Source organism: Cuculus canorus, chromosome 15, assembly GCF_017976375.1.
Source record: "Cuculus canorus isolate bCucCan1 chromosome 15, bCucCan1.pri, whole genome shotgun sequence".
NCBI classification, from domain to species: Eukaryota; Metazoa; Chordata; class Aves; order Cuculiformes; family Cuculidae; genus Cuculus; species Cuculus canorus.
This window is the reverse complement of record NC_071415.1, coordinates 2,029,541-2,040,854: the sequence shown is the minus strand read 5'-3', so window position 1 is coordinate 2,040,854 and position 11,314 is coordinate 2,029,541. Positions and strand designations below refer to the sequence as shown.

Sequence of the window (11,314 nt, the reverse complement as noted above, 5' to 3'; positions counted from 1 at the left end):
CAAAGGGACGGAGTGGTGGCAGCCACTGGGAGGGGGGCGGTGGCCAAAAACAGTAGCTGGGGGGGGGGGAGTTGGTGGCCAACAAGAGGCGTGGGCGGGGGTTTGGTCGCCAACGAGAGGAAGGGGAGGGGTCAGTGGCCAACGAGAAGGGGGTTCGGTGGTCAGTGTGTGATTGGGGGGTTTGGTGGCCAATGAGAAAGGGAGGGGGGCAGTTTGGTGGCCACCACCAGCACCACTGCCTGAACCCACCGCAAGGAACAAGGGCTGGAGAAGGAGCAAGGCAATACAGCTCTTGTCAACCCTACTGCTTTATTCAAGCCTCTCCTCCTATGCGAGTACAAACACAACATGGCCCAAAGGCTACAAAGTCATACAAAACACCAGAACAAAGGGATCTGTATACATGGACTGTACAACCGTGGAAACCGGGTGAACCTCTGCCAACCCAGCCGGCACCGCAGCCACCAGCCACCCTCCAGGCCTTGCAGCGCCCACAGGATCGACGCGCAGCCAGCTAATTTGAGATTCTGAAAGGCTGAAGCGCTCACATTCTTTCACCGGTGTTTCCAGGGAGTTTTTACCAAAATCTTTTAAGAAAAGGTGAAAAAAATTACTCACAAGGGGCAGCTACAAACCAGTCTTTAAGGTTTCCAGCTCCTTTGCTCAAGTATTCAGTGGGCTGGACCGCTGTTTTGGCAGAGATCACCTGGTATGCGTGTTACAGAGGGGCTTACCCTGCAGAAACGAATCATCTGTTTAGGAATCAGAACAAAGCAACAACTTGGTATTTAAGTCTTGGGCAGACCTGGACTCCACCAGCTCTGAAAAACCCTATGCTGGCACTTAGAGACCAAGAAAAATGCCTCCCTGTCCACCAGACAGGGTTTCTGCAATAGCTCAAGCTTCACGTGCTCGTCTGTACAGCGTGCTAAGCATTTAGAAATCACCAAGCAGCAGCCTGCTAGCAGGAGAAAGACAAGCTGCAAAATTTTTCCTTCCATTTACCTGGAAAAGATGTTTTTTGCAGCCTTAGAAATCAAAGCCATTTTCAATTAATTTTGATTCAATGCCAGGAAATTAGAAGCCCTGCAGCAAAGGCTGAGCTGGCCGGGACCTGCTGCGCTCTTCTCTTGGGTTGCCTTCACCACCAGGATTATCTCGCTCTCCCTCACTCCTCCTCACCCAGACCCATTATAAAAAAAGGTACGATATTTAGTCTGATGGGATTTAAGTTAAAAAATAAAAAGCTGTTCAGTCTTTTTGCTTTATCGTGAGGAGTTTGAGCTGGAGCGGCTGCGATGGCGCCTTCGTCCAGGAGATCTGGATCGTGATCGTCGGCGAACAGGGGATCTGCGCCTTGGAGACCGGGACCTGACAGAAAAGGAGGAGAAAGCTTTCATCAGGAGACAACAGTAACAGGTTCCAGCAATCAGCCCATCTACCAGCTACTCAAAACCACTTTCCTGCCTTCCTCCAAACCCCTTCAGACACTACAGCGAGAGCCTGAGCAAGCACAGCCAGCTCCAGCGAGGACACAGGGAATTCAAACATCAACACAGCTGGAATATTTTGGTTCCCTTCCCTCTGCTTCAAGAAGCTGAAAGAATATTTAACATTCAACACCAGACACAGATCTCGTCTTCTTCCTTAAGCAAAACCAGCTCACGATTATTCTAGATCAGGTTCTCCTTCACCTGAAAGGCCAGCTGGGATTCCAGTGATTGACACAAGCCCTTTTGGACCACAGGGACGTTTCCTAGAGGAAGGTGAACTCTAAGGAAATAGTTAAGCTTCCAGCTCCTCCGTGCTGTAGATCTCTACAGCCCCCAGTGTTACACAGGTTCCAGGCAGAGGATATTAACAGAGCCTGAACAGCGTAACAGAAGTCAAACGAGGGAAGAAAACAAATAAGGAGGAGGGACCAAACCCAGCATTTGCCACAGCTGAAGCAAAAGCACATTTAAAGGAGGACCAACACGCAGTGGATCTTGGGCCACATGAACTAATTCTCATTTCTAAACGTGTAGTTCGTAAGCTGTTCAGCAATCAAGTGTCTCAAACAATAGTTGCTTTTACCAGTGACAAGTTTAAATATATTTCCAAGACAAAGGAGCCCATCTGGGTGCTGAGGAAGAACCCATCAGGACTCATTACCTGAGCATGGCCAGGCAGCCCCAAGCTGCAGAGAGGTGTGTGCATGTCAGGCCACACCTTGGGGTCAGCATACTCCACTCATCTGAGAGAGCAGGGCCGCTTTTTCTTTGTATGCCCATTCATAAACATAAGGGAAATCAGTGGGAAGTGCTTCAGACAAGCAAGCAGCTGGATCAGGCTGCCAAAACATTCTGCCAGTCATAAATCCATTCCCACTTTACCTCCAAACATTTATGCAGAAGGGAATCCAGGAACAGACTGGAAAGCACCCCACATTTCCAACAAGACAGTGTGCCAGGGCACAGACCAGAGTCAGTCACCCCGGTGCTAAGGAGTTAAGAAGCACAATCCAGTTTTAAGTGATGACCAAAAGATGTTACTGTTATTTGGAGGGGAAAGTCACACCCAACAGGATTACATAGTCCTCATGCCAAGTTTTTCAGTGATAACACGCTGCTACACTGAGAAGAAAATACCAATCATCACAGCTCTCACCTTCTCCGCATGCGAGGGGGGGACCTGCGCCACATCGGCGGTGGCGGCAGCATCCTCCTGGGTGGGCTGAAGCGTCTGGGAGGTGGCCTGGGTCGTGGCGCCAGCACAGCTGTGGCAGTGATCTCCTGACCATCGATCTGGCCTTTTGGGGGGAATCGCAGAAACAGGAAGAAGTGTTTTCCAACACTAACATCTACACATCACAGCACTGCAACTCACAGCTTTGCCACAGCAACTGAAGCACAAGGCAGCCCACAGTCCTATCTCCACCAGGGTTATTTTGACAAGGTCCAAACAGACACCAGACTTCCTAATCGAATATCCTCTTAACTTGCAGTTCAGGCACTAACCAGGAAAGATTCTCACAGAAACATAAAGGACTTTATTACTGCTTATTTTGGAAAAAGCTCAGGTTTTAATAGTTCCGTGATTCTTTTTGATCTGTCCTGAACCACACAAAAGCCAAAGCCATTTGGGCTGAAAAGACAGTGTTTCAGGTCAGTTCCCCATCGTCTCTAAGTCATTTTCAGATCAAACCCACCTAAAGATTTTTAAAAGCACCCAGCCTCCTCGCAGCATTTGATACCTACCTCCATCCATGTGTTTCAGAGCTTTCTCAGCATCATCTGGATTCTCGAACTCCACATAAGCATAACCTTTGGAGAGGTGTGGGTTCAGCCTGTCCACTGGCATGTCAATCATTTTAATCTTTCCATAAGTGGAAAAAATCTCCATGATGTGATCCTGCAGAGAAAGAGCAAGTCTTAATGATGCAGAGCACATTGACCAGGGCTGCTGCCATAGAGCACTAAGCCCAAGCGGCACAGCACTAGATTAGCTCCAAACCAATGCCCAGAAGAGCTATATCTCATTGGCCAGAAATGGAAAGCATTCCCACTGCTTTCTCTGCTGTTGTCCATTCAGTTCCTCATTGGATTGTTCCAAACTTTGGTGCTAGCAGCATTCCTGCTACAAAAACACACCCAGTGTAAAAATCCTCTCAGGGACCAGAACAGGGAGCTTACATCCTCAGCTGAAAACTCTTAAGGTGCAACAGTAAATATTTGTTAAAAAAACATCATTTTTTTGGCACCCTAAACCTTTTACCTCTGGAGACATTTGAACTACATTCTAGCAAAGACAATTCAAGCCAGCCTTGCTCTCTTCAGATCCTCTATCAAGAACCTTCAGGTATCCTTAATGTCTCCAAGGTCATTTCAGCTCTCGGCCCAACTTCTAGTTTTCTTCCTAGCAAGGCAGGATGCAAGGTGTGGGATCCTGACAGAGCAGACAGACCTTTTAACTAGTACACGGTTCAAAAGCCCGCACTGGCTGTGATTCGGTAAAACTTTACCACAATTTTCCTCACTGATCAATTTGGACACAAAGCAAGGATTTCCAAGAGTAGCACTCTAGCAACAGAAAAGTTTCCAGAGCTTTAAAAGAGCTGCTTGCATGTCCTCACAGATCTGTAAGCTTGATATTACAGGGGAGCACACCATTACCTTGGTCACGTTTCTAGTGAGCCTTCCAACATGTACTTTTGTAGGTCTGGGCGATGGGCTCCGCCTCTTCCGCTCCTTTTCATCTCTCTTGGGTGGCTTGGACCTGATTTTGACAACAGAAAATGTTTACAGTCTTCAGGGAACACGCAAGATAAAACCAAGCAGCCAGTCATTATCACGACAAAAAAAAAACCTTGAACCATTTTTCTCGTCAGGGCATGTTTTTATTTAAGAAGCTACAGGTTAGGAAGTGCTGAGGTGGTGGTGGGAATGTTCCACTTGGAAACACCTCACGATTTGGATTTGCTTTCTCTGCTTTTGCTTTAGAACCTTCAGGAATTTGAGAGACTTTTTTTTTGTGAATTTTCAACTTTACTACAACCACAATAACGAATGTGAAATTTAGCAAACATTTCTATCAAGTTGTTGGCCACAGTAAACAATTTCCCAGTTGTTAAAACAAAACCCATTCTTTTTCTCAACAACAAAAAATGCAAAATGAGGATGTAAACACCAAAGCATATCCCAACCACGCAAACTAAGGGATCCAGTGATTTCTGTTTCTCTTCTGTTCACTGCAGAGGTCCAGAAATGCCGCAATTTTAAAAAAAGCTATTTAAGTAGCTGCGTATCACAATTTTTGGGTAGTTTCTTAACAAAACCCCAAACCATCTGCAATGCAATTCTAATCTGTTAAAAATTCAGTATGCAGAAAATTTATATTTATGCTTCTTCCAAATCTTAACTGTCCATAAATTGAGGGATATACTAGAAAAACCCACCCTGGCTTATAGCACTTCAGTAGATTTTGAGAGTCTTCAGCACCTTAATGTACAGAATCACCTAAAGGAATAACTGCATGGGCACTGACACAGTTTGATTCCTGCCCTTACAGGAAAATGCTTCCTTTGCTGCCCCTCCCATTTTATCTTTTGATACCTAAGAATATAAACACACATACAGATACAATGTCCTCAGCCCTGACTTTTCTGTTAGTCCTGGCTATAATTTCATGAAATGGTTTGAGTAGGAAGGGACCTCAAAGTCCATCCAGTCCCACCCCCTGCCATGGGCAGGGACACCTCCCACTGGATCAGGGGCTCCAAGCCCCATCCAACGTGGCCTTGAACCCCTCCAGGGATGGGGCAACCACCATTGCTTTGGGCAACCTGGGCCAGGGCCTCCCCACCCTCACAGCAAAACATTTCTTCCCAAGATCTCATCTCAATCTCCCCTCTTCCAGATGAAAACCAGGAACCCAGAGCCTTACTCTTGTATAGTGCCCAAATGTTCCTGTGTTATTGGGGAAACACCAATTAAAACTGCCTCTACAAAATATAATATGTGAAAATCACTCTTTAAAGTGGGGTTTTTAATCTCTGTTCCTATAGGGAACACGTTTTGATTGTAAGGAAAAGGAGCACATGCATTCTAACAGAATTCAGATCTCTAAGTTATGGAGAAAGCAAATGGTCCACAGAAAAATCTCTGTTCTGATCACAACCTTGTATTCTACATGGAAATGAACCTGCCATCTGCTAATTCCAAGAATAAATCAAACTCACTTGGAGCGGGAGCGCCTCCTGTTGTCATGTCTCCTTCGAGACGGACTTGGAGATCCAGAGGAGCTGCTGGAACTGGAACTGCGTGAGGTGCTGGAGCTCCCAGAGCGGCTTGAGGCAGAAGAGGAACTAGACCCACTGCTAGAACCAGTGCTGGAACTGGACCCTGAACTAGAAGTTGAGCTGGAACGGGATCTGTTGAGGGAGGGGGATAAAAGTGAGTGGAGTACGCAGGAAAAGAATAGCTGAAAACCTTCTGATAATATAAGAGAGAGCACCGACGAGTTAGAACAATGAAAACTGATGCTGCACAGCAAAAGAAAATCCACACCTAAAAGCCCAAACCGTTTCAGCAAGACAGAACTCCACTGTGACCAACACAACACAAGTTTTCAGTAGGTCCATGCCACAGGGAATGAAACGTATCAGACATCCAGCTGGCATTTCCGGAAACGCTGAATTTGTTACTGCCTGTAGAAGTACCTGGTACTGCTGCTCCCACTAGAAGCACTGCGTCTCTTGCGTGTCTTATCTCGACCTCGATCCTTTTCACTCGAATCCTTAGTGGCTGCTTTATCCTTGGAGCGGTCCTTTGCTTTCTCTTCCGACCTATCCTTGCGCTTGGTTGGTGAGGGAGCCCTTCAAGAACAAACAGCAGAAGTCATTGTTTAATACAAAAAACACAAACAGAAAAAAACTCACATCCAAACAAAGAACCGAACAGGAACACAAAACATTGAACATCAAATGTAACTCCAGATCCCTGGAACTGCAGAGTTAAGGCACTGGGCAAGCTGGAAGTTTTTATAAAAACAAATACATTCTGCACTACGGAACAGCTTTGAGGAACACAGCTACAGCACACAGAGATGCTCACACATAAAAATCCACGCAGGAAGAGGTACATTTCCAGTTCCTCATTGGGAAAACCCTAGGACCACCCCCAGTTTTGTTAAGCCTAGAAAATTCATAGAATGTTAGATTTTTTATTATTTTCTTTCAGTCCTAGAAAACTCTTCATTTTCAATCCTGATAACTCCACTTCCCTTTCAGAGTGGTCCAAAGCAGCACCAAATGGGCATCACATATCTCAAATCCCACTTATAAATCCTCAATTCTGAGAGCAGATCCATAATGGAGTGCAATAAACTCTAAAGAACAGCCTAGTGACAAGATAAAAGGGTAGAAAAAATAAGCAATTCGCAGACAGGCATAAAAAAAACCCAAACCCACTTTGCAACAACAGCAGCACGCTGGGCATCCACTGACTTCAGAGTGCTTCAGTTGTAACTGAAGCATCCTGGTACTGGGCCTTTAACAACCAACTTCATGGCTGGTTCACACTGGCACCAGAAAATCTGCACCCATGTTTAAAGCCATCAGTTTGACACTCACAGAAGTACAAAGAACCTGAATTACCCAACCAAAGAAACAGCAGACAGAGGACAGTCGTCTTCTCTGAAAGATGTACACACAGCTTGTGACTCTTGATGGCACCTTGCCTCCCAAGGACTGAGCACCTATTTTCTCCAAAGCCAATCCATGCCATACAGCATTAATTTGTCAGGAAGAAAGGGTTATTGAAAGCCACCACCTCTATGTAATGATGTCTGCTTTCAGCCTTGACAAGCAACTTCCAAATTTCTGTCAGCCTTCGAAAGACCAGGTTGAAGAGCCCCGTTTGCTGCACTGCTGCAACAGCAGCTCTCACTGCAACTTCTCAGCAGGAAGTCTGAACTGGATTCTGACCTTATCTAGCTCCCATCAACTCCCTCTTTACTCCAGATCCAAAGGACACAAATTTAACAGCCCACTATCCAACACGGAAATACTGGGCATTGGCCGAATTCCAGATGTTTCCCACGAGAGGGTTGCACCCATCCCATGTTCCGCAATGCATAAACGCGTCGCACTGACTATCCCACATGGATCGTTTAACACCTGCATTACAAAGCTGCCTCCAGCACATGTTTTCATGACCACTATCAGCACAGCAGATTTGATTCGCTGTAATGCCCCTATCTGTTCAATTCCTACCCAGGAATTGAACACTCAAGAAACAGGAGAAGGTATGAGCACGTCTGAGCTGCCAGGCTCAGCAGGAATGAGCACTCGCAGTAGTACTGCATGATGTTGGAAACAACTCTAACTCCACATGCACCACAGGAAAAATTAGTTAACAAGTTAAAAAAACCTCTCCAGCTCACTGTATCCAACAGTTGCTTCTATGCTTCTGGCATCAGATTCTAGTAAGCAATTACTTTATTCTCTAAATTGCAATTAAGTTCATGTTTGGGAAGAAATCACTTCTGAGCAGCTGAACTCGCTTTCGTGATTTTCAGCTTCACAGGTTTCCTTAATACAACACCTCCAAAAAGCAACACAAATGAGTATCTGCAAACCCAGCTCCCTAAAAAGCCAGAGAAGTCAAGAGACACCCGTGCCTTTCTGTGTGGAGAAGAGGAAACCCACAGGACTAATGTACCACTGGTAGGGCTCGCTGGGAGAAGAAATGTCTTCTCCAATGGCAGTAGGAAGGCAGCCCAGGACTGTTCTACAGGGGTACAAAGACAAGCAAACCTGTATGTAATTTCTAAAAAGCTCTATGCCTCTAGTTCTAGGGCTGCAGTTCAAAAATTGAAAGCCACCACATGAAACCAGCTGACTCCCTCAGAAGAATAGACCAGACAAGTTTTGGGACTCAAAGACCAAAAAAGTTGATGTTTTCCTTTTTCCACCTTCCTTCTCCCAAACAAACCATAGTCAGGTTTGTGTTCTCTTCCTACACACTGACTTCTCTTGTGCCTGCGGACGATCACAGCCGTGATGCTATCAGCTCAGCCATGTAAACTATCTGTAGCTTTAGTTACAGACACAGAGATTTACATCTGATATGGGTAGTTTATAGTTAAATCATGGAATAGTTTGGGTTGGATGGGACCTCAAGGCTCGCCCAGTTCCACCCCTCTGCCATGGGCAGGGACAGCTCCCACTGGATTGGGGGCTCAAAGCCCCATCCAATCTGGCCTTGAACACCTCCAGGGATGGGTCAGCCAACACTGCTCTGGGCAACCTGGGCCAGGGCCTCACTAAAGTTACCTATATCTGACATCAGGCTCCAGTTTTAGCCCTACTGGGAAGCATGAAGTGAGAGCACGGATGAAGATTAGTGCACACTTTGCTGTTATCCATCTGACTGCTGGAGTAGCAGGCAATATTTCAATTAATCAGCCACCACTCCAGCACCGCTCCTCAGGCCAGGAAAATAAGCCACGCGATATCTATATATATGCAAACTAGGATGGTGTATGCAGCGTTCAAGCAGCCTCCAAACTAACCAGGGTTTGCTCTCCATCAAAACATATTCCTTCTTCAGGAACACCACTTGCCTAGCTTACTGCAGCTGGAAACCTCAGCCTACGAGACACACAGCCTGTGGCACTGCCCACCCGTGCGTCCACATTTGCTGGAAGATGTGGAAAAGATAAAATCATAATCTTTACACAAGGTTGTACAGCAACGCATTCTTAAGTGAAACATGGCTTTCTTAAAATAAAAACCACTCTCAGTTCCTAACAAATTGATGTTTTCACAGCACGCGCCCCAAATCACGAAGTCTAAAAGCAATCTACACTGGCCAAAGGCTCATTTCACACACACTTCTCTACTTTGAAGAGCTGATTTGCACGCTCAGAGCTGCAGTTTTGTAGCAGAGGAAGCAAACTCGGCTCTCCCTTGCATTTCCTGCACTGCTACAGACAAGTCCTGTATCTGTACTTTACTTCCGATCCCCATTTGCAAAAAAGGGGGAAGAATTTCCTCGTGTGAGGAGCGGGTTCAACGCTCGGCAGCTATTTGCAAGGTTGTGGCAGCTCTTTGCAAGATTACGGCTGCTCGCTCGAGCGAATTACAGGGTGCAGGGCAGCTCCGCGTCCCGGTTCGCAGGCCGTGGGGATCGTTAGAGCGCCAGGTGGAGAGGGATTGTGCTGCTGAGCGCCCCGAACGGGCCGCCGTGCTGTGAGGAGAGGCAGGGCTGAGGAACGGAGGGAGAAAAGCACGGAGCGAACACAGAGCCGGGCAAGAGCAGAGCCCGCCCCGGGAACAAACAGCAACCGCCGCGGGACCCGCACAGCCACGGGGCCCCGCGAGCAGGCAGAGCCCCGAGCCCCAGCCCCGGCCCCGGCTCCGGCTCCCTTCCGGCCCGGCCCCGCCCCAGCCCGGCCCCCACGCCTCCCTCCCCGCCCCGCGGCGCGCTAGGCCGCGGCACCTCGGCGCCATCCGCGACCCCTCGCCCCGCCACCTCGCCCCCTCGGCGGCTCACATCGCGCTCCCCTCGGCACCCCTGCGCGGCGGAGGGGCCGCTCCGCGCCTCGGCTGAGCAGGATGGACGCCGATCCTCCCCCGCCCCGGCCCGACTCACATCCTCAGCACCCGCCGCTCCGCGCCCGTCGCGCGCGATCGACGCGCCGCGGGCGGGAAGGGGCGGCGCGGTGTGATGACGTCAAGGAATGGGAGGGTGGGAGAGTGGGGTCCTGGGGCGGGGTTAAAGGGACGCGATGGGGAGAGAAACACATGGATGGGATACAGGGACAGAGAAGGATACAGGGACAGAGAGGGATAAAGGAACAGCGAGATAGGGCAGGAGACAGAGAAAGGGATACAGGGACACAGGAACTGGTCAGGAGACAGGGACAGGAACACAGTGACGGGGCGAGGGACAGGGTGGGATACAGGAACCAGTCAGGACACAGTGACAGGGCAGGAGACAGAGAAAGGGACACAGGGCAGGGCAAGGGACAAGGATACAGGGACACGGACAGGGACAGGACAGACTATTGGGATAAAGGGTCAGGGTGAGAGGCAATGACAGGGACACATGAAGGAATATTTCTCCATATCCAATCTAACCCTCCCTTGACACAGCTTGAGGCCATTCCCTCTCATCCCATCCCTTGTCACTTGGGAGCAGAGCCCAGCACCCACCTCACTCCAATCTCCTTTCCAGAGGCTGCAGAGAGCGATGAGGTCTCCCCTCAGCCTCCTCTTCTCCAGGCTGAACACCCCCAGGGCCCTCAGCCGCTCCCACAACCCCTGTTCTCCAGACCCTTCCCCAGCTCCATTCCCTTCTCCAGACGCATTCCAGCCCCTCAAGGTCTTTCTTGGAGTGAGGGGCCCAAAACTGACCCAGGATTCGAGGTGCAGCCTCCCCAGCGCCGAGTGCAGGGGATGATCCCTGCCCTGCTCCTGCTGGCCACCCCGTGCCTGGTGGCCTTGGAAATGGTGGCCAGGATGCTGGTGGCCTTGGAAAATCTCTTAGTGCTGTGCTGCAGGGATTGTACTTTGGGAAATGCTACTCTGTGTTTGCACTGCTTTATATTCTTGGCTTGGAGACCTGCGGGCTGACCCAGCACAGCTGTTATTCTCTGCTTTCTTACAACTTGCTTGTTACACAAGACATTTTCAGTACCGTAACTTTAATTCTTGAGTTTTATGGTGCTTTATTAAAATCTTCATTCCATTTTTGTGCTGCCTATTTTTATGCTAACAATTTTTGTCTATATTTAGAGTAACCACTGAGCAAAGAAATATTTAATGAAT

At 48.3% G+C, this 11,314-nt stretch overlaps 1 protein-coding gene across 2 annotated transcripts; it reads right to left on the bottom strand.

The window, feature by feature from the left end:
* Window positions 1-290: 290 nt before the first annotated feature.
* Window positions 291-10,210, bottom strand: RNPS1 (RNA binding protein with serine rich domain 1). 2 transcript variants are annotated; one of them, XM_054080932.1, is made up of 7 exons: window positions 10,137-10,210; window positions 6,200-6,355; window positions 5,720-5,911; window positions 4,155-4,257; window positions 3,240-3,393; window positions 2,650-2,791; window positions 291-1,371 (listed from the first exon to the last, which is right to left on the bottom strand). In XM_054080932.1, coding segments are annotated over exons 1-7 (855 nt in total). In that variant the 5' UTR covers window positions 10,139-10,210; the 3' UTR covers window positions 291-1,265. The 2 variants fall into 2 exon arrangements, with proteins under 2 accessions (XP_053936907.1, XP_053936908.1); XM_054080933.1 differs by having other exon boundaries at window positions 10,038-10,175.
* Window positions 10,211-11,314: the final 1,104 nt, after the last annotated feature.

Excerpts from the sequence above, each read along its gene's own strand:
- RNPS1 (XM_054080932.1), bottom strand. Across the intron at positions 2,792-3,239 it reads TCTGAAACACATGGATGGAG|GCCAGATCGATGGTCAGGAG; the intron begins GTAGGTATCAAA and ends TCCCCCCAAAAG. Across the intron at positions 1,372-2,649 it reads CCCCCTCGCATGCGGAGAAG|GTCCCGGTCTCCAAGGCGCA; the intron begins GTGAGAGCTGTG and ends CTTTTCTGTCAG.